Raw genomic sequence first — 22,500 nt, forward strand, 5'->3', positions numbered from 1 at the left:
CAAAGACATACCCATCACACAAACACACGTCATCAAACCAAACAATTCCACAACACACACACACACACACACACACACACATATATATACACACACACAGGCAATGGCCAGAACTTAAAACAAGGCTACAACCAACTTTTTACCCCACCCAACTGCCTACAGCCTACAGCACTCAATGGCTCTATCTTCTGCTTGAGGAGTTGTGCTGAATGGCAGATTCATGGCTGACCCAACATACAAAGGACAACAGCGACTTCATGAACCGGACATTGTGCTCAGCTATACAAGAGACTCAAATTGGGTGCTATGGCAGGTTTAATTAATTTCAGCTGATAACGCATTAGACAGGCACCTCCCAGATGCATGTTTCAGTGTGGTAAACTGAGATCAGGACTCTGTGTTAGAGATATACAAACTCCCACACAAACACATACCACACAGGCGATTTTAAACACACAGGGTCTGAGAGAATGTTCCGGTAGCTCGCTCCTCATTATGCCCCAGTGTCTCTGTACAATCCAGACTCTCTGGACTGTGACTTTAAAGAACTCACCTTGCCAAACCAGCCATGACCAATCTCCTTCAGATACAGGAGGCTGTGACGTCCAAGGTCCGACGATTTCAGAAATTGAACTAGAAAAGAAAAAGGAACATGGAGACAGAGAAAGAGAGGGAGGGAGAAAATGAGAACAAGAGAAATGTGTTTTTAAAAAGGTTTACATAAGACAACACCCAAACACCCAAATCACCAAAGTCTAGCCTCAGCGCACCAACACAACAGCAGAGACTCCAAGAGTTAAGCAAAACTTCTGCTGGACGTCGGTCAAACATCCTCAGACAGACAGACTGTGGGTTTAAATCTCAATATATGAGATTGTGATCATTCAAAGAGGACAAGAGCAGGACTGCCCAGAGCTTCACAGGCTTCAGTGATGACGAGGGGATGAACACTTGTTGAGGAGAGACACAATGAAGAGTTATGGCCACTTTCTCAGCACGGGCTTTAAGATGCAACCACCTATCTTACTGTGGCACAGAGACGTACGACACAACGGAGGAGTAGGAATACCTTTATGCATTCTAATGACTCAACAGGGGGACGAGGATGACGAGGATGACGACGAAGATGATGAGGATGATGAAGGTAGCGGCAGAGTGAGAGACAGCGGGCGGACGTCTACTCGGAGCTGCGTGCGGGTGGCTGTGCTCCACGAGGACGCCCGGAGCCGGCCGCGCTCCCCCAGCCGCAGTTCCCAGGACCGGGCTCGGAAAGAGACGGAGGTGTGAGTCTCTGTGCCTCCTGCACCTCCTGCACGTCCTCTTCCTCCACCTCCTGCTGGGGGGTCGCTGGCCCCGGGGGCCCTCACACAGCTGAGAAAGCAGCTCCCGCCGCCGCCGCTCCTCTGCTCGCTCCTGAGGCGGCACATCCTCACGCTGTGCGACACGCACAGCCCCAGCACCCGCAGGCACCGCACCGACTCCGCACTGCCTGAGGCCAGGACCGGGGTCGGGATCGGGGTTTGATCCCGGGCCGAGACGGTGTGTGTGCGCTGGGTCGAAGTCCCGGTCTGAGAGGAGCCTCCCAGCTGGCGCTGGTCTGCGGTGGTTTGGGCGCCTGTGCCCTGCGTGGAGGGCATGTCCGCTGTAGCTGCTGCAAGCCCACTGCACGGCCAGAGGCTTCTGCGCTGCCTGGGCGCGCGTGCGGACACTGACATAACTTCAGCATAATGCCCCCTTCTTTTCTCCCCCCCCCCCCTGCTCCTGTCCCTGTCACCAGCATGCCAGCGTTCCTGGGTCCCCAGGGGTAAACAAACAGGGCACTGTGAGAAGCAGAAAGGCCTCTGTCATACACACAGTGCCCCCCCCAACCCCACCTCTCCTCAACCCCTCCCTTCTCTCTCTGCTCACTCCCACAGTGCTCCTCCCCTGGACGCAGGTCTCGGTGCGCACCGCCGGCCAGTCCCCTTCTCACAGACATCCTCCCTGTGTCCTTCCCCTTAATAAAAAAGTCCTCCTCCTCTGCAGTGTTCCAGAGGCCGCTCATTCCAGCCCTCCGCCCGCTCACGCTCTCCTGAAGCAGGGGCTAAATCACTGCCTTTGTCCCCCCAGGCCGGCAGCGCCTGGTACCAGGGTACCAGCACAGACACAAGGCCCATTCTCTGGCCCTTTGACTGAGGGAGGGACTGTCACCCCCCTCCCTCCTCCCCCCTCCATCCTGTCCCCTTCCCCCTTATAACACTGTCTCTATACCACCACCCATCCTCACTCTCTCACTCTCTCTCTTTCTCTCTCTCTCTCTCTCTCTCCACAGCGGTTTGTTGGAGGAGCTTGAACTTTGCTTTTGTGAGCCCGTTCCACGCCATGGAATCTGCACTGCAGCATTCCCATCCCACCGGCATTCCCGAGACAGCCGGAGTGAAAAATCAGGAGATTCATGTTAGAGAGAGAGACACTGAGGGACATTCACTGCTGTCCAAGCCCACTCAGCTACGTGTGGAAGACACGTTCTCATGCAATAAGGTAGTTTGGGGTTCATAGGCAGTGAAGGGCAAGGCTATATGCTGGATACTTCAGCATACTGCAGTCCTGTAGACTTATTCAAGTTAACATTTATCCAATGAAGGAAAGGAGACTAATACTTCAATATACTTCAATATACTAATACTTCAAAGGAGACAATGACTTCTAATGAATGAACTGTGGGCTATACGCTACATGTCACTGAGCTTATTTGTGGCACAAGAAAGCAAATTCCTCTTTAATGGGCTTGAATATATACTAGTTCTACTGGTTGTATTAGAGTAAGGTGATAATACAGAGAGGAGACCATAATTAGAATGTAGAAAATTGGGGTCGGGTTGGACATGTTTCTAAAACACTGGTGTGTGTGTGTGTGGTTGTTCTCTAGTGTCTGTCACCGCTTGACTAGAATGATATTCCACCAGCAAACAGGCTATGAGTGAGGGGGAGGAAGAGGAAGGAGGAGGAGGAGGGAGAAAACAATTATGAAACAGTCATCCACCTCTTCTCATTCGCTCCCCCCCACCACCAACCCCCGCAACACCTGGACCAATCACACCGCCGTCACTATGGAGGGTCGGATGGAGCGTGGTGGTTGGTGGCAGCGTGATGCTCTTTCCTCCAATGGGTGGCTCAGCTCTCCTCCAGCCTCCGCCTCCCACCCCCACACACCCCCCTCCCCCTCCCTCTCCCCCTCCTCTGCCTAAGGCGCGGGCACAGACAGTGTGTGAGTCATGCTCAGAGTCACGATGAGCACACCGGATCTTACTCATTCTGCTCAACAGACGGTTGGCGCCCCCACCCCCCCGCCACCACTACACGCATATATGTGTGTGTGTGTGTGTGTGTGTGCGTGTGTGAAAGAGAGAGAGAGAGAGAGACATAGAGAGAGAGGTGCAGCACATGTACTGCTGATTGCACACCTTGACACCTTGGGGGCTAATGCTAATTCTACCCATGAAGTCAACACAAGCGTGCCAAATGCAGCGCTGGGAGTTGGGGACTCTGTGTGGGGGGAACCATTTAATTTGGCCTCACCGCGCAATGATATGAGTGATCATCGTGTGTGAAACCAACCGCACTCAACCCCTCATCCACTGATAGGTGCACATGCTGAAACTGACAGATGCTACCTGCACAAGCGCACACACACACACACACACACACACACACACACTTATACAGAGGACAAAAGGAAGACCTCTCTCTCTCTCTCCAGTTACTGCAAAAGGTTTCACATGCCCCCCCCACCCCTCTCACTCTCTCTCTCTCTCTCTCTGTCTCTTTCTCTCTGTTTGTCTCTCTCTCTCTTCTTCAGTCCCTGGGCTGCTTGCACGTTATGTAACAGACAGCTGTTTGTCCCCCTCAGAGAGGGAGCTTGTTCCCCTAGCCCGTCGCGCTCCATGGCAAGAATGCTCATCAGGACAAACACAACCACTGCTCTTTTTTTCTCTCTTCCAATGTGCTGCAGCTCAAGAGCGATTAGAGGGGGGGGGGGCACTGTTTTTCCACGCTGTCTCAAGTTACTCCAGATGGGCCCAAGGGGTTCTCCGCATAGGGACGGAGCTGAGTCCTAGTTCCATTCTATTCACTCCAATGGAGGAACGCTGTTGCCTTGCAGATGCACTGAAATGTTTTCAAATCATGTCCAGGTCATTCTGGGTGGCCAGATGCATGGTTGTGTTCAAAAACGCTGGTGGGTTCAAGGTTCATAAAATGGCGGATCTAACACAGTGACTCCAAAGGAAATGAAGGGGTTCATTCGGCGAGATGGTGGTCTGGGGGAACAAAGTCCACACACACAAACCCCATCCTGTAAACCCTTGAACACTTCAGGGGCTTCTTCTGTCTGGTCTTTGACCAACCATTAGTTGTCACCCACTCAACATCATTTCACTGGTGTTTAGCCATGTTGGGACGAGTTAGAGCCTTTTCCCAAAATACATATTTGGCCTAGATTTGCCTGAGATGAGGGAAGATGGCTGAGAGAGGAAAACAACACACAGAGAGATGGCGAGTGGAATGTAAGATGGCTTCTTACTTGATCGTCCTGGCTGCTTGGACACAGGGAGCGAGACCTCGGTGAGCGGCAGGATGTAGACCTCGGTTCCGTTCTGGGAGCCGGGGGAGGCCAGTGCGTCGGCCCGGGACTCCTCCCCCTCAGTGTTCTCAAGCTCCTGTGGGACCCAGACAGGAAGAGGGGGGGGGGGGGGGACATGAGATTGACAGCCCTCACAGCCTATCACCTGCCACAACTGCATGCAATTGGCTTCAGACAATGAATATGGAAACTGTTGGATTGTACAGAAATGCTGATGTCCATGTTTACTTGCTGACTTCCACTATTACACGTGACTGAATCCCGGGGTTGGGATAGTAAGGATGGCCAACTTCAGTCAGCTCACAGGAAAGAATTCAACGCACAAACAGAACAGATTCAACAAACAATTTGTACATTTACTTAAGTTAGAGTGCTGCAGTTTGCTATCATTACACTCTGCATGAACTGGATAAAGGTAATTAAGTTAACAGAAAATGCTGTGCAAAGCTTAAACCAATCTGACCATGATTTTAAGTATTGTCTCCTTTTATCTGAAAAAAAAACCCTACTAGTTTGAAGAGATATTTAATCAACTAACACTAGTCAGCTAAATGAACTAAATAAACAGTAGACAGTTACCAAAAGACTGCTGATGTGTCCTTACCGCACTGTGCAAACTGTTGCACACTCAGTGGCTGCCACCTGTAGGGGCACACTAACATCAGCTGTGCGCTGGCATAAATCCGACTGATTTGATTGGATGTTTATGTGCTGTGACATCCCTTGTGGGATCACCTTTCCGGGGCTGTTCTCATAGGAGCATTTTTCAACAATGGCCATTTCCTGCCATATCCATATCAACACTTCCTCTACGCAGTACTAAAGCCATTCATAACCGTGGGAGGGAAGTGTTTGTCTATCCACAGAAGATGTTTACTACGTGTGTTTACTACAGAGAGTCCAGGCAGAACAGCATTCCCTAATTACATTTACATTTAGTCATTTAGCAGACGCTTTTATCCAAAGCGACTTACATATGTGCGACTTACAATGTATACACATTTTACATTTACACTGATGGCACACTGCACATCGGGAGCAATTGGGGGTTCAGTGCCTTGCTCAAGGACACTTCGACAGGGAATCGAGCTAGCAACCTTCTGATTACTAAACGACTTCTTTACCTCCTGTACCAATGCCATGACTACAGTGAGTGACAGCATGAGAGACTGCTAGCTCCTGAGTGAACTGCATATCTAAGAAACACATGTGGAGGATCTTTGGCTGTATGGGGGGTTCCAGCTGAACATGATGTGTTATGATGTGAATAACAGATTTATGTTAAAAATTGCAGGACAAGAATTCTGTTCTATGAAATGAACTCAGTTATGTGGTGTAACAATATATCTCGTTACAGCAACAAAAAAAAAATGCTACTATTTAGGCGCTACTGAATTTTTTATGCTTTTTGTCTTTTTGTCCTTTGTCTCCGATAGGATGTGTTTTACCCGCTATAAAACTGCAGTAGAAAAACTGGTCAGTACCAGATCTCACAGCCAGTGGTCTGGGGTTTAGGAGGTGGTTTTCTTCTGGGAGGCTCTTCATGCTCTCTAGTTTGCTCTCTGCACACATTTCCACCCTGTGGTTCTCTGGACAACACCCCCCCCCCCCCCCCCACACACTATCCCCCACTCCTACACACGCAATCAAAACATGTGTGTCTCGACAGCTCTGATCAATACAGGCCATCATTTCACCCAGATGATAAGCAGCCTGTACAGTAACTCACTGGCCTGGTCTCTGAGTCTGTTCCTTATTCATCAGTACAGCCTGTAGGAAAACACACATTCACAGTGTGCCGTGGCTGAACGCTCTACAGATCTATTAACCACACTCACTTGTTTTTATTAGCACGGTGGCCCGGGAGAGAGCGCCAGACTTCATAACGAGGTGTGACTTCCACAACAAGCATATCTTCACAGGAAGCTGGACTCAGAACGTCTGTGTGTGTGTGTGTGTGTGTGTGTGTGTGTTTGTGTTTTAGTATGTATGTGTTTTAGTGTGTCTGTGTGTGTGCACGTGTTTGCGCTTGCGTGTGTATGAGTGGTGATGTGGGGTGAGTGTGTGTGCATGAGTGCGTTATTAATAGTTAATAATTAATTAAAAGTCAGTGTGCTGCAGAATATGGGGTGTGTGTGTGTGTGTGTGTGTGTGTGTGTGTGTGTGTGTGTGTGTGTCCATATCCATTCATGTGTGCAGCTCTGATGCTCAAAAGGGCTAGTTTCAGGCAGCGGAGCCCATTTGTTTCCCATTCAGCCGAGCCACCTGCCTCTCCCTGGGAACAGCGTGAATGAGGGGCCCTGGCCACGAGTCAACCCTTCCTCAGGCTCCCGGCGAGACCACACTTTAAACACCCCTTCCTCAGGCACCCTCTCACACACTCTGAGCTCTCAGCAGCAAGAACTCCTCAGGCTTTGAGCTTTGAGTTCTCGCTGCACTCACATTCATTTCACAAATCACCTCCGCTGTGGGAGAAGTGGGGCGTCTCTGAGAAGTCCTTTGATGGGGAGCACTTTGAGAAACATCCTTAAATAAGCACTCGGATCATTTATCACAACCTGAAATTCTGTGGTGGGATTTCATTTCATTTGTTCCTTTAGCAAAAGTGTTTATACAGAGGACGTACATTTCATCAGTACGTGAGCTCCCTGGGTATCAAACCCACCAGCTTGGTGTTAGCAGCTCACTCAACCAGTGGAGTCCCAGCGGCCAAAGCTGAGCAGGAACAATGGGACATGTAGTCCATAATGGGACATGTAGTCCATCACACTCAATTTTCAGTTCAAACACACAGCCTGACCTGATACATGTACTACATATGCTACATAAGCTACATTCTCCAATGCTGGCCTATATGTCAGAGGTGTCAGATGTGAGAAGACCACAGACTATCTAGAACAGAGACCCAGTACAAGCCCCTTTCTTCACAGGAGCATGCATTTTCATTACACTGTATTGTAATTTATATTTCATTTATACAATTAATTCATATTTGAAGCATTCCATCCCTTATTTGGAGTGAAAGAGTAAGATAGACTTTGAATCCAAACACATTTGGTATCCCACTACTAGAGAGTCATGTGTTCCAGCATTTATGTTCAGGTTCAGACCTCCAGTCCCTTTGAAGTTGCCTTGAGAAGGCAGGCAGTCACAGATCTGTACAGGGTGAATCATAAGCCTTCACTTGCTATACCTCAGTTGATATTAAATTGTGGATAGTATTTAGCCTGTAGCTAGCAGTTTGCTGTGAACCGGGTGTTATGGTCTATATATTTTGTTGTAATTATTCTTTCTAATTCTATTCTATGATGTGCTACATAATGATATACCAGATGATGAGATATTTTTTTTTTTTGTCATTTGTAGCACATTTTATTTCATTCTGGTAAAATATCTCTGGCTCATTTTGATTGCCCCTCTCTCTGTATCTTAGGCAGCTGTTTGGCCTTCTTCTAGAACCTCTTGTGGAATAAGGAGAGCAGAAAAAGAAGGAGAGGTAGAGAGCATGTCCCGACCCCTGGCAGTAGCGCTCCACTGAGGAAGCAGACATTTTGTTCTAATGACATCACTGGCTTTCATCTCATCCTCTGGGTCCTTATGTTATTTGATACAGGCATCTCTACGAGCATGTACCAAAACATCCTAATCCTCTTTAATGAACTTGTGTTTTTCCCATACACACACACACACACACACACACACACACACACACACACACACACACACACACACACACACACACACACACACACACACACACACACACACACACACACACACACACACACACACACACACATAGAGAGAGAGCGAGACAGAACTCTCTAAGGATGACAATGCTCTCAATAAATAAACAAAGCTAATTAACAGAGTAACCTCAGCACAGTGTGTCTACCATTCCCCATCCATTCTTTTCTCTCATTTCTTAACTCATTTCCTCTTTTTATCTCTTCATTTTTCTTTCATACATACCCTCTCTCTCTCTCTTACATACACTCTCTCTTTCTCTATCTCTCTCTCTCACACACACACACACACACACACACACACACACCCTCCCTCTTCCCTCTATCTCAGAAGAGGTTTCCTCTTCTACTCTGCTGACAGGAGCAGAGCTTTAGGGCTGCCTGTGTGGAATGACAGAGCTGAGGCAGAGAAGCAGAAGCAGGGACAGGCCAGAGCTGCCTCCTGATAGCATATCTCTCTCTCAGAATTAATTGAGTGTTTGTTGTCAAGAGTTATGGGGTGAGGAGCCAGCCTGTGTGTGTGTGTGTGTGTGTGTGTGTGTGTGTGTGTGTGTGTGTGTGTGTGTGTGTGTGTGTGTGTGTGCACTGTGGCTCAGCTCAGGCTGCGTGTACCAGGCACCTCCTGTTGTCAAGGCCAGTCAGCCTTCTTTCTCACACACACACACACACACACACACACACACACTCACATTCTCTCTCACCCACATATTCACTCTCCCTCTCTCTCACACACACACATATTCACTCTCTGTCTCCCTCTCTGTCTCCCTCTCGCCCTCTCTCTCCCTCCCTCTCTCACTCTCTCTCTCACACACATATTCATTCTCTGTCTTTCTCTCTCTCTCTCCCCCTCTCTCTCTTTCTCTCTCTCCCTCCCTCTCTACCTCTCTCTCTCACACACACACACAGTACTCATGAAGAGCATCATACACACCCACACACAATAACAAAACAACAACTTAACAACTGGCTTCCTGACGCTCTAACCCTCACCTCAGTTCCCCACGGAGGGTGACGCAGCACAGCTATCAGCAGCTCTGGCTCCGGCAGCCATTATGTCCCGCTCCGCGGTATGATTACTGCAAGCTGCTGCCGCATGCAGCCACAACTAAATCCCCACAAACACGACAACCAGTCTGCTACTCCTCATCTACCACACAGAGGCCTCCGTACGGGTGTGTGTGTGTGTGTGTGTGTGTTTGTTTGTTTGTTGGTTTGTTTTTGTGCGTGTGTGTGTGTGTTTGTTTGTTTTTGTGTGTGTGCATGTGTGTGCATGTGTTTGTGTGTGTGTGTGTTTGTTTGTTTGTTTTTGTGTGTGTGCGTACGTGAATTCTTCCCCTTTCATACTTAACATTTTCACTTGACAATGACATCAGGCATGTAAACTCAGGGTCATTCCATGTCATGTGAACTATGGGCCAGATCAGAACTGGCAGATCTGACATCAGATCATCTTTGGTCTTGAAAAACACACTCTGAGATGACATGTCCCAAAATGTTAGCTTCCTACTCTCAAATATTTCTGTTTAGAATGTATTTAATACTCATGAAAACTGCCTCTAAAATAAGTATTTTTTCCGGCCGTGGACATCTTCGGAGCTTAGTACCTTGGCCACAAATATGACCAGAGGTCTGAAATGTGGCATGCTGTCATTTGTTTTATGCTGGATGGATATATATAGAGGCCCCAACATAGTTATACAATTTGTCAGAATCATATTTAGAGGTTTAAAAAATCCAGATGTTGCATTTTATGATACTAACAAGTTCTGGACAGATTTACAGAGTGCGGCTCAATTTGACCAATAACATAATGGATGTGATTATTTCACTTATAGCATAATGGATGTATTTAGTTTGATCCATTACATAATGAATTCTGAATATTTTCTATGATAGTAGGAGGGTTAAACTAATGATGAACAAATTAATTCAAAAGTAACAATAAATCCGCAGCTCATAAAATGTATTTTATTTAGATTTGAAACTGTACCCACATTCATGCTTGAATCGTTCCAGATGCTATGTCTATACATGTGTGCAGAACTGTGAAAAATCAGGTCTGTACACTTTTTTGGATTTTTTATACCTCTAAATATGTTTTTAATCACATTTTGTAACCATTTATCTGTATGTCTAGTCAGCCATTCCATCCGGCATAAAACTCTGAAATTCTGAATCAGCGAGTACAAAATCAATTCTGAACAGAAAGGTTTGGGGAGTTGGGAGCTAAAATTTTGGGATATCTCAGAGTTTATTTGTCAAGACAAAAAATGATCATGGTGTGATGGAAAGATCTTCCCAATTTGGTTGAAATACCATAGAATGACCCAGAAGCATGTTAGTGCCGTAGTGTTAGAGAACATGTTGTCTCACAGAACACGGTCCTGACACAGATTACACAGGAATTTATCACATTCCATTTCAGTGCTATGCTGATGCTGCTGGATTTCCTGACATTCTCACAACCTCCCCCTGTTCCTTGAACAGCCATACTACGCTGTACATGGGAAGCAAGAAACCTCCCAGAATGCTGAGTATTTGAAAATTTGAAGATTTGATGATCATGCAAGGCTCCTTTGAGATGAGTAAGTAAACTCTGTCTTGGCACAGCTCTGTGTTCTGGTGGACGGGGAGTGTGGCAGCGGTTCACCCAGTGTTTGATTGAATAAAGCCCTTCATTAGATTAGGGGAAAAGTTGGCAAGGCAATGAGGCGAGGCAGTTCTTTTTCTGTTACATTTACTTCGATGCTAGGCTACTAAACATTCACTTCGATGCTAGGCTACTGAACCTGAACTTAGATGCTAAGCTACTGAACATTCACTTCGATGCTAGGCTACTGAACATTCACTTAGATGCTAGGGCTCTGAACATTCACTTCGATGCTAGGCTACTGAACATTCACTTAGATGCTAGGGCTCTGAACATTCACTTCGATGCTAGGCTACTGAACATTCACTTAGATGCTAGGGTTTTGAACATTTATGGGAACAAGAACTTTCAGCATACATATCACGCAGGTTATGAACAGTGCCTGGGTAACATGAAAGTCAGAAGAAAAGTCTCACTCAATTCCCAATCAACCAAACTTTAGGGACTAAGCACTCAAACATAGGATGTCTGTGATACCTTATGGAAGGGACAAAGTAACCCCTACACCTAATTGGCATTGTACAATTTGGCATTGTATCTCAACCAGAACATTGTTAGATATATTCTAGAATGATCAAAACTATAAGATCTGTGGGGAACACAATACTCTCACTACTGCATCTCTGTGTTTTGTCTGTAAAAATGACAAGTCAAGTTTGGGTTTTCCTCTGTTCAAGACTTCACTGGCAGAAGACTTGACAGCCACAGAAAACCCACAGCTTTCAATGATGACAGCACTACTGGAGACTGGAGACTGGAGCCGTTGTCTATGAAATGGAACTGAATGGAACACATGAGGCTGCTGTGTTTATCCCTCAAAATTGAGAGAAAAAAAGTTCAGGAGGGGGATTCTCTTGTATTTCATAAAGTCATTCAGGCGATTATTGAATATGTTTCTCTAATATAGATTATGCGCAATAGTTAACCTTTGACCTCATCCAAACTCTCTTTTGTATGGGAGTTCAGCAGTACACACTAACAGAAACAAACTAACAACTCACAATCCAGCATAGTAAACTGGGCTGCTCTAGATATGTGTGTGGATGGATCAGATGTAACTGCCCCAGTGCTGACTGTGTGTGGATGGATCAGATGTAACTGCCCCAGTGCTGACTGTGTGTGGATGGATCAGATGTAACTGCCCCAGTGCTGGCTGTGTGTGGATGGATCAGATGTAACTGCCCCAGTGCTGGCTGTGTGTGGATGGATCAGACGTAACTGCCCCAGTGCTGGCTGTGTGTGGATGGATCAGATGTAACTGCCCCAGTGCTGGCTGTGTGTGGATGGATCTGTTCTGGAGTGATCTGGGGTGCGAAGGGAAAGGGCCTCACCTTGAAGTTGATGTCTCCCTTCTTGCAGCACAGGCAGGCCAGCATGAGGAAGACGAAGGTGAAGAGGCCGGAGAAGGAGACGGCCACCACGGCCAGAGAGGATGGCCATGAAAGCTCACTCAGGGGGGCGCCACCTACGGAAGACAAACAACACGGCTGTCACCACGACAAGGCTGTCACCATGACAAGGCTGTCACCACGACAAGGCTGTCACCACGACAAGGCTGTCACCATGACGGCTGCCTCTGCGTAGCGTTTGAGGAGGATCTCTTTGCCGCCAACCAAACAACATGATGGAAATGGGCCATAGTGGAAATTTAAATCGGCTTTTCTTTTCCCTTGTTTCCTGTCTTTCTGCCTTTCCTGTCGGCATGGTTACTTTCTTTCCACCAAATGAAGTGGCTGTTCATACTCCACTCAAAGGTAGGGTATGAGACGTCACTCATGTAGACTGATATGCGTCTATGTAAACGAACACCACCAAAAGATTACCTATTTAGCTATGAAAATGGATCATACAGGTTTTCTGTCAGGCTTTTATGTACTTATGGGTCGGATAACTACAATACTTATCCACTATAAATGCACTTTACACCATTATAAATGGTTTAATGATTTGAATGCTTGATTTTATTTGACACAGTTTGTTCTTAGAGGTGGTAATCTGACAGTTGCACTTAATATCCACCATCACTGAAGGTAAGAATCCTGCAAGTCATTTGAGCAAGTCTCCCACACTGGGTCCCTATTGTGACAACTTATTAAGAACAGTCGCAAAACAGCAGGGGCTCTATTTTTCTTTGTGCTAACTTCCCGTCGGGAACGTGGGCTGTGAAACACTGAACAAGCACACACAGAAACAAACACACAAACACACAGAGACACACACTCATGCATAAACTGAGACACACAAATAACTGAGCCCATACACATACCACAAACACATACAACCAACAGATGAGATCACTGACACACACACACACACACACACACACTAAATTCACTGTGCTTAGAGAGTACTTGGTAAGGGCAACTGTACAAATGCACACACTTGAGAGAGGACACAGTGTTCCAGACATGACAGAACACAGGGGATTGCTACTAGTGACTGCTGGAACCTCAGCTTAGTTCTGTTTATAGCACAGTCACACCAAGCACAACCACACAGCCCCTGGCAGGCTGTGCTGTGTGTGTGTGTGTGTGTGTGTGTGTGCACGCATTTATCTACATACGTGTGTATCTACATACATTTGTATGTATGTATATATGTATGTTTAAATGTGTATATTTGTGAGGTTATGTGTCTATGACTGGCTGTGTGTGATAGAGGAAAACTCCAGCATGGCAGGTCACTGATCTGCAGAGAGTTGAACCAAAACCGGAGACCTTCAGCTCACGCATCTCCATGGCAACAGCCTGCATGGTTGACCCATCATATCTGATTGTGTATTTTATTGCAGTAAATCTCTCCCCGCCTCCTCCTCTTCAGAACATGTTGCCAGATTTCTGCTGATGCATTAACAGCTGGGCTGCCACTGTATCTGCTCTCTCTCTCGCTCTCTCTCTCTCTCTCTCTCTCTCAATCTCTCTGTCTCTCTCTCTCTTCTCTCTTGCTTACCTCTCTCTCTTTTTTTCCTCTATACACCTGTCACTCACCCCATGCTCTCTCTCTCTCTCTCTCTCTCTCTCTGTCTCTCGCACACGCTCTGCAGTGAAAACATGTGGGTACCAACTCAAAGATAATATGATTTAGGTAGCTGGCAACAGCAGGCTGGTTGACGTGTGTGACTTCTCTGCAGCTCTTATAGGAATTAATAGAGAGGGGAGAAGAGAGAGGGATCAAGACAGAAGAGAGAGAAGAGAGGGGTGAGGATAGAGGGATGAGGAGAGAGGAGGCAGGAGGAGAAATACTGTCACTGAGGTGAGGTGGGGGTGTGATGGGGGGGGGGGGGGGGGGGGGATCAGGTCCCACTGCATCAGAGCAGAATGACTCACAGTATGAGCTCGCAAACATACGCGCACACATACACACATACACACACACACACCCTCAGTAATATACACGTCAAACAGACATACAGTGCATGCACAAGATGTATTCTCCCTCACACACAGATGTGCATGTGACCACACACACACTCTCTCTTTCACACACACACACACACACACCCACACACACACACACACACAGAGAGCATAAAGGGATTTCTCTGCTGCCTGTCTGATCCATGATCTCTAAAAACCCTCAGCTAATCCCATGGTGCCATGCACCTCATTCTCTCTCTATTTCAGACCATAAATATACAGCACATATGGAATACGAACCAGTGTTTCCCCTACCGTTATATTAGGGGGGCGCCCCGCCCCCCCCAACGGCACCCCCCGCCCCCCCTGGAAGGTCAAGTTAATTTTGTTACATTTTATTTTCTATAAAGCGCCAGATCACAACGGAAGTAATTTAAGGTTACCTTTCCTATAGAACAGGTCTATAGCTTGTTCTTTTATTAAACAAAATAAATAGCCTTATGTTATTTATCTTATTTACACGACGGCATGTAATTTCTGTCTCTACATGGTCGCGCGTTTACAATTCTCTGCTCTCTGTATCGCGCATGGCAGAGTTCCGCCGCGATGCGCACAAACACACACACACACACACACACACACACACACGCGCGCACAAACACACACACACACGCACAGACACACACAGACACGTGCGCGCACACACAAGTGAGCACGCTCCCACCAGCGGACAGAATTGGGCTTAAGAATCAGTGCACAGCTACGGACACTTTTAAGCTTTAAAAAAACGAATAACCAGGCGTTCATGAATCCGGCAGAGATCTTTTTCTAGGTAGGGTCGACAATGAGGCCCAATGAGAATGGCTACAACAGACGTGGAAACAGAACGTACGTACAGAATGTCCGCACCGAAAATTCAGAAATAGATGTGGCTTCCATTTTTTATCATTTTCCGCGAGTTGTGCGTGGCCCTTTTTACATAGAGTATGGTAATAAATCTATGAAATGTAACGAAAATTATTTATTTTGCTGTGAATAATGAAGGAAGCAGTAAATCCGATTATTTGCCAAACCCTCAAGAGCTGTTGCCATGGAGATTTAACGTTACTTTCTGTTTGAAGACAAGGTAGCAGCTAGTGTTGAAAATAGAAATTGGACGACAACAAGGATAGCAAAACAGATTGATAAGCAATGAGAACGGCAGAAACACAGGCAGGACGTCAGATGACGAGACAGATCATAGTGACACAGGCTGTGTTTTTTTTCCCGTCATATGAAGGCTGAGACATTCATAACATTTTATTCAGTCGTACTGGTCCTTTGGTAATGCCAACATGTGCACTTCGTTGTGGATAAGTAAAGCCTATTTTGCTACATTTTTGTAGTCCTGGTAATCTTTTGTTTGGCATATTGGTGAGGTTATTAAGAGGACCATTTCTCAATCGTTTTGTTCTTGATGAATTAATGTTTGTTTATTAATCAATTATTTTATATACAAATATAACAACTAACAAATAACTCAATTATAATTACAAAGAGGACAATTCACAACTTTTTATCGCAACTTTAACTTGTTTCGCCAATTTCATTGCAACAAAAACCTAAAAATAAAAACTTTCATCGCAACTTTTTGGAAAAGCTCCTGCGAAATCAGGAATTTTAGGCCACAAATATCTCAAAAAATGTTCTTCCAGAATCCCAGAAAGATACACCACTGCAGCGACAAAAGCTGCACACTTTGTGGATAATTGTCATAAAAAGACATGTTCCGATGTTTAGTTGTTATATTGACTGCTGTCATTAAAAGAAACACATGAACACCATGATTCCTTTGAGCGTTTGTGTCGGTGGCCATGCCACGCCGCGCCGCGCACCGTGCCGCAGCCCCCCCCCCCCCCCCCCCAAAGCTGTAAACCTAGGGGAAACACTGCGAACCGTTTACAACAGGGCACATGCTATAATCTTACATAGGCTCTGTAAAGTAGCCCAACCAACCCAATGTAAATTCCAACAGTTTGTGTTGATGTGTTGTCCTTTAGCATCTGTTTCAGACCACAGCTGCTCATTTGGCCAGTCTGGAGAGACCTGCAAGCCCTAATTCTCCAACATTCAGCACTAGTACCACAGCCTGGCCCCAAAAGGCCTGATAAAAAGAGAAGAGAATGTTACTATGTGATTTGGTCTCCACCGTTACTGTATTATGGCCAAGCTGTGGACCGAAACTAATTTCTGTCACACACACACTCATTTTCAAGGGAAGATTTCATGTCTCTCCAAAAGGGCCTACTTTAAGTCCATGCGCTCAACATGCAGTCAGGTGAAATGCTATGTGGCTGAAAAATCGGTGCAGTTTCCCTATAATGATTGTACATAAATATGACTACACACAAGTAAATAATGAACTGTCAGAACAATTCTTTGTGGTATTTTACTTAAAGTAACACTATGCAACAATTTGACACTTTTTGAGGTATGGTTTTATAGGCAACTAGTTTTGGTACCATCCTCAAATTAATTGTGATAGCATATGGTCATGTGAAGGACAGATAAACACCTGTGTCTTTCCCACTAGCCATGCAGGATATGCCCTATGTAGTTCTGTGTTCCGGGCTGGAATACCCTGCAAAAATGGAAGAAAAGCTTTCACAGCATGACATTGCCAGCTATACTGCCAAAATACACCAGTTAGTGTGTTGGCAAGCTTCTATCGGTGTCAACTGGGCTGTTGATGGTATTTGCAAGGTTTCTGCATGCCTTTTCGGTAGTTAGCGTGCTAGTTTTGGAACAGAACTCCTTATTGCTGCTTTACAGTTTTTCTCCATTGCTTTGGCTCATTTCACGAAACAGAAATGACATTCTCAAAACAACACGTGCAAACCTCCAAACCACTGTGCACTTGTTCACAACAGATTTTAATTCCTCATTCCTTTAATCAAATTGCAATTGTATTAGCACATTCTTGTAAATGACAAGTACAATTGCCTACAGTTTGCACAAATTTCAAATGATTTAGCACATCTTTGCAAATGGTTAGGTTCAATTGCCTTCAGTTAGCCCAATTACCAATTGAATATATCTTGCTGGTCTAAACTGACTGTTGCTTCTCACTCAAGTCGTTGTTCTCTGCAAAACATGTTGGCATAATTTCCTTGTGTACATCATCACCTGCACAATAGTTCACTCCACTGTCAAAATCCTTCAGGCACATAATACCATGAAAAACATCATGGTATATACTGTAATATGGATCTCTTGGATCATCGGCTTAATTTTCAGGTGCAACTAGAACTTTACTAATCAAGGGGGAGATTCACACATCCGATCACCAATCACACAGTAAGTTTAGTTAGCTGACAGGTCCTATCCAGGAGTATAAATTCTTCCATCAAATATCTAGAGCTTGACCAAGTTCAGTACAATTTATGAACATAGAAGCATCTGGCCAGGGAAACAACCAAGGGCAACTGCCTGCTCAAGGAAGAGGAGGAAGAATAAGAGGAAGAGGAGCAAGGGTGGATGTCCCAGGCCAGCGCGGGGGCAACATCACCATGTGTACTGCCATTTCAGAGAATGGTGTAGTCACCCACATTCCCAGTCTTGGCCCATACAACACCCAGAAGCTCCTGGTGTTCTTGGACCGCCTGCACTCTGATCTTATCCCTCTACATGAGGGGGGTTTGGTAGGGCCTCACTTGCCTACATTTGTTATTGTGTGGGACAATGTTAGCTTCCACCGTGGCTCGCTCATCAGGGCGTGGTTCACTGCCCATCCAAGGATGCTGATGGTGCTCTTATCACCTTACTCCCCATTCCTCAATCCTATCGAGGAGTTTTTTTTTGCATGGAGGTGGAGGGTCTATGAGCATCGGGCTCTAAACCAGAGGTCCCTTCTCCAGGCAATGGATGCTGCTTGCGTCGATGTCACAGCAGATCAGTGTAAGGGATGGTTGTGGCATGCACGCCGATTCTTCCCCCGTTGCATAGCAAGTGAGAACATCAGATGTGATGTTGATGAAAATCTGTGGCCAGACAGACATGAGCGCGAGGATGAGCAGGAGAGTGAGGACGAAAACTAAACTTCAGCTTTGCTTTGCTTTCCTACTGTATGTGCTGTTACAGTAGTGTAGGCTATACATCATTTTAGTTTTGATGTGCTTATTGTTTGACAGTATATTGTGCTGTACACATTTTTTGTTTCTGTTTGGCAATTACTGTAACAATTTCCATGGCAGTATGAGTGCAATACAGTATGTGATGTGAAACCTTGTTGGCTCCTCTTGAATTACATAATCTTTTTTCTGTTTGATACACATAGTATTCTGGAAAAAAAAACATCTACTACAGTAACCATTCAGTGTCAAAGGACTAAGCCAAGATTGAAATGTGCACATGAGGGATATTTCTATGGTCCACTGCCATACTGACAAAACATCTAAACGTTTTGACCTGCAGTGTTTAAACAATGCCAAAGGGACTTTTCATTTTGGGGGCACTGACTATTTGTATGAGAAAAGGAATTCGTTTTGACTGATGAGTTGTCTGTTTTGGGAGAGATATGACCTTTTGCAGGTGTGCCATAGTGTTTTGCTAAACCATCTAGGTTATTTTGGCAAATGTATTTAAAGCTTTGAGAATGTCCTTTTTTTTTCGAGAGATGAGCCACAGCAATTGAGAAGGAAATTTTCATTTTGGGGGCACTGACTATTTATATGAGAAAAGTATTTGGTTTTGAAGCTTGAATTAACTGTTTTGGGTGAGATATGACTTTTTGAAGGTGATCTATGTAGTTGTGCTGAACCATATAGGCTATTTTGCCCAATGCACTTAGAGCTTTGAGAATGTCATTTCTGTTTCAAGAATTGAGCCAAAGCAATGGAGAAAAACTGTAAAAGGAGCATAGAGGCTTGTGTCTGTTGTGTTGGAGTGTCCCTTACCTACTGAGGGAGCAGCGTACACACTTTCATTACTATTGCTTCAGGACTCCTCACCAGTGACCATAAATATTTGAGGAGCGCACATTAACAGTCCGCCAGGGCGGCCGAATAAAAATAAAGCACTTAAGCCAACTCACGTCCCCCTTTATTAAACAGCTGTCCAAACACGGCACACTTAATAAAATACTGATACCAGGCACACTCATAGACGCAGCTACCCCAAGCACACCATAGGCCCACACCCTGGACCCCTTCGACCAATCTCCACAAATTAACTTCAGGATCAGGAGGAAGGGGAGGAGAGGGCAGGAGGACAAGGGCTGAGAAATAGGATATAGAGGTGGGGGGGAGTAAGGTACATAAAAAAGAGAGCTTTGGTTGTCGGCCATCTTGGATGGGAAAGAATTCTGCCAGTGCTGCTCACTGTGATGTGATGTATTGCAGTGGACACGAGGCTCGTTAGAACAGAGCTTCTCCACATTCACATTTCAGCCGTGTCTATATGCAACATACCAGTGCATCATAGCAAAGTCAAAAAGGCAGAAAGGGAGCATAGGCTCTGCAGCTTTGCAGCTATACGTTGTTGTTTACATAGGAAGGACTGCAGGTGATGGGATAGATTCTTCACCTTTTCATCCCACTTTCTCTCTCACACCCTTTTGCTCTTTCTCGCTTACCTTTCCTCTCCTCTTTCCCAGTGTCTCGTTCCCTCTCTTTTTTGGTGCATAAAGAAAAGCAATAGTTTACCGAAAATCATTCACCATGTCAGTACTGCCTAATGGCTCTCTGCGAGGCTGTGCCTGGTACCTGGTGTCCACTGTCTCTGAGCATAGACGCAACGTTGTTAGGAGAAGAACCCCTGGCCCAAGCACGCACACAACATGTCTTCATGAGCATGACATCATACATGTGGACACAGTTGACAGTTGATTCATTCCCCACGTAGTGAGCAATCAGCGCACAAAGAAACGCTGTTACAGGACTGTTCACAGATGGTAAAGACACACAAAGAGCGTCTCAGAGGAGAAGACACTGTCTCATGTGTACAGGGACATGGATACGCACACGTCCATCCACACTATACATCTGCATAAAATGCTTGCGTGTGGTTAACAGTACAAATGCAAATACATCTGTACCCACACATTCACACACGCACGCACACGCACACGCGCACGCGCACGCGCACACACACACACACACACACACACACACACACACACACACACACACACACACACACACACAGCCTAGGGATACAGGGCCAGATGTCACATTTTGGGAAAGCTGAGATTGAATCTGATTTAAAGCCCATAAAACTTCCTGTCGGGAACGTGGGCTGTGAAACACTGAACAAACACACACACAAATCTCCTCTGCACTTTCTCTCACCAGTGCATGTAGACACACCAACACACTCACATAAATACCTGCGTAAATCTTTCCTCTTTCCGTCTCCCTCTCTCTCTCTCTCTCTCTCTCTCTCTCTCCCTCCTTCCCTCTCCCTCTCTCTCTTCCTCCCTCCCTCCTTCCCTCTCCCTCTCTCTCTCTTCTCTCTTCTTGCTCACAAGAGCATACATGCACATGCACACACACACACACAAATCTCCTCCATTCAGTGCAGAGACCAGGTGCTGACAGTGCTGCAGGATGGGCACACAGCCAACAGTGAAGAGAGAGAGGGAAAGAAGGAGTGAGAACAAAAGAAGGAGAGACCCCCCCACCCACATAAAAGGAAAAGTGAGAGAGTTAAGGCTGCTGCACATTCTTCAAATGGCAGGGACCACGCGGGTTACGCAACAGGTTGCTGTCCTCTCCTTGCCCGGGCTGGTTGGGGACACAGAGCAGCCCTCTGTCCAAGAGACAGATAGAGAGAGAGAGAGAGAGAGAGAGAGAGAGAGAGAGAGAGAGAGAGAGGGAGAAAAGGCCAAGGGACCCAACAGCATCCAGCTCCACCATCCAGCCAACGAGCACTGTACACACCGGTCCACTGCACCTAGTTAATGACCACTCATCCCATCCAGCCAAGTAAAACACACACAGGACTTACAGAGAGCCCTGACAGCCAGGGACAGAACAGGATAAATAGAGAGCACAACACAATACAACTGAATAAAGATAGACAGACAGACAGAAAGATAGATAGATAGATAGATAGATAGACAGATAGATAGATAGATAGATAGATAGATAGATAGATAGATAGATAGACAGATAGATAGATAGATAGATAGATAGATAGATAGATAGACAGATAGATAGATAGATAGATAGATAGATAGACAGATAGATAGATAGATAGATAGATAGACAGACAGAACAATAGATAGATAGATAGACAGATAGATATATAGATAGATAGATAGATAGACAGACAGACCGACAGATGAATGAGAGAGCATAAGTGCAGCATAGGTATTTAGGTATTAGGATTTTTGTTCTTCTGTGTCAACTTGCCCTGGCAACAAGGCACCTGGAAATTAAATTTGAAGCAGGTGGGGGCTGGGAGTGATTCATTCTAGTTGGACACGGGAGTGTGGAGAGTGAGGATTGAAGGGGGGGCCTTGCGACCTTTATGAGCTGATTTGTGTGTGCTTTACGTAATAGAGGGGAGAGGGAGCAGAGCAGAGCAGAGCAGAGCAGCCAGTGACAGTCATTGAGAGGCAGGGGGAGGCAGGAGGGAAAGCCTGCATGGATCACACCCACACATCTCCTGCACTGCAATAACACAGGCACGTTTGGGCTGTCCACAGACTTAAAGAGGAGAAAGTGTTCTAATTCTATCTTCTTCGAATTCTATGGGTCCATCCAAAGGAATAAAGGTATGCACAGACATAAATAGCCCTACACAGTAAATGCAAAACAGATAGATAGATAGATAAATAGATAGATAGATAGATAGATAGATAGATTGATAGATAGATAGATAGTTAGATAGATAGACAGATAGATTGATAGATAGATAGATAGACAGATAGATAGATAGATAGATACACAGACAGATAGATAGATAGATAGATAGATAGATAGATAGAAATTAGAAACATATGTATCACTAAACAGACAGTACACCGTGGCAACCTACCTGACTGAGGAAAACTTTAACTAAATACAGACTGAGTGAACACAACCAGGCAGTAGAAGTCGGCCGGCACAGACAGACCTGGCTGCCCAGAGAGGAGAGGCTGTG

General features: G+C 45.8%; 1 protein-coding gene across 2 annotated transcripts in view; it reads right to left on the minus strand.

The window, feature by feature from the left end:
- The window catches only part of aatka (apoptosis-associated tyrosine kinase a), a 43,742-nt gene that overhangs the window by 10,652 nt on the left and 10,590 nt on the right, over nt 1-22,500 (minus strand). Inside the window, exons 2-4 of one of the 2 annotated variants that reach the window (XM_031573130.2) lie at nt 12,352-12,485; nt 4,562-4,697; nt 554-633 (exon numbers count right to left, since the gene is read on the minus strand). In XM_031573130.2, the coding sequence (XP_031428990.1) occupies nt 554-633; nt 4,562-4,697; nt 12,352-12,485 (350 nt within the window). Of the gene's footprint in view, nt 1-553; nt 634-1,069; nt 1,209-4,561; nt 4,698-12,351; nt 12,486-22,500 lie in introns of those variants that run through there. The other variant, XM_031573132.2, reaches the window with a different exon arrangement.

Source organism: Clupea harengus, chromosome 1 (assembly GCF_900700415.2).
Source record: "Clupea harengus chromosome 1, Ch_v2.0.2, whole genome shotgun sequence".
Lineage (NCBI taxonomy): Eukaryota > Metazoa > Chordata > Actinopteri > Clupeiformes > Clupeidae > Clupea > Clupea harengus.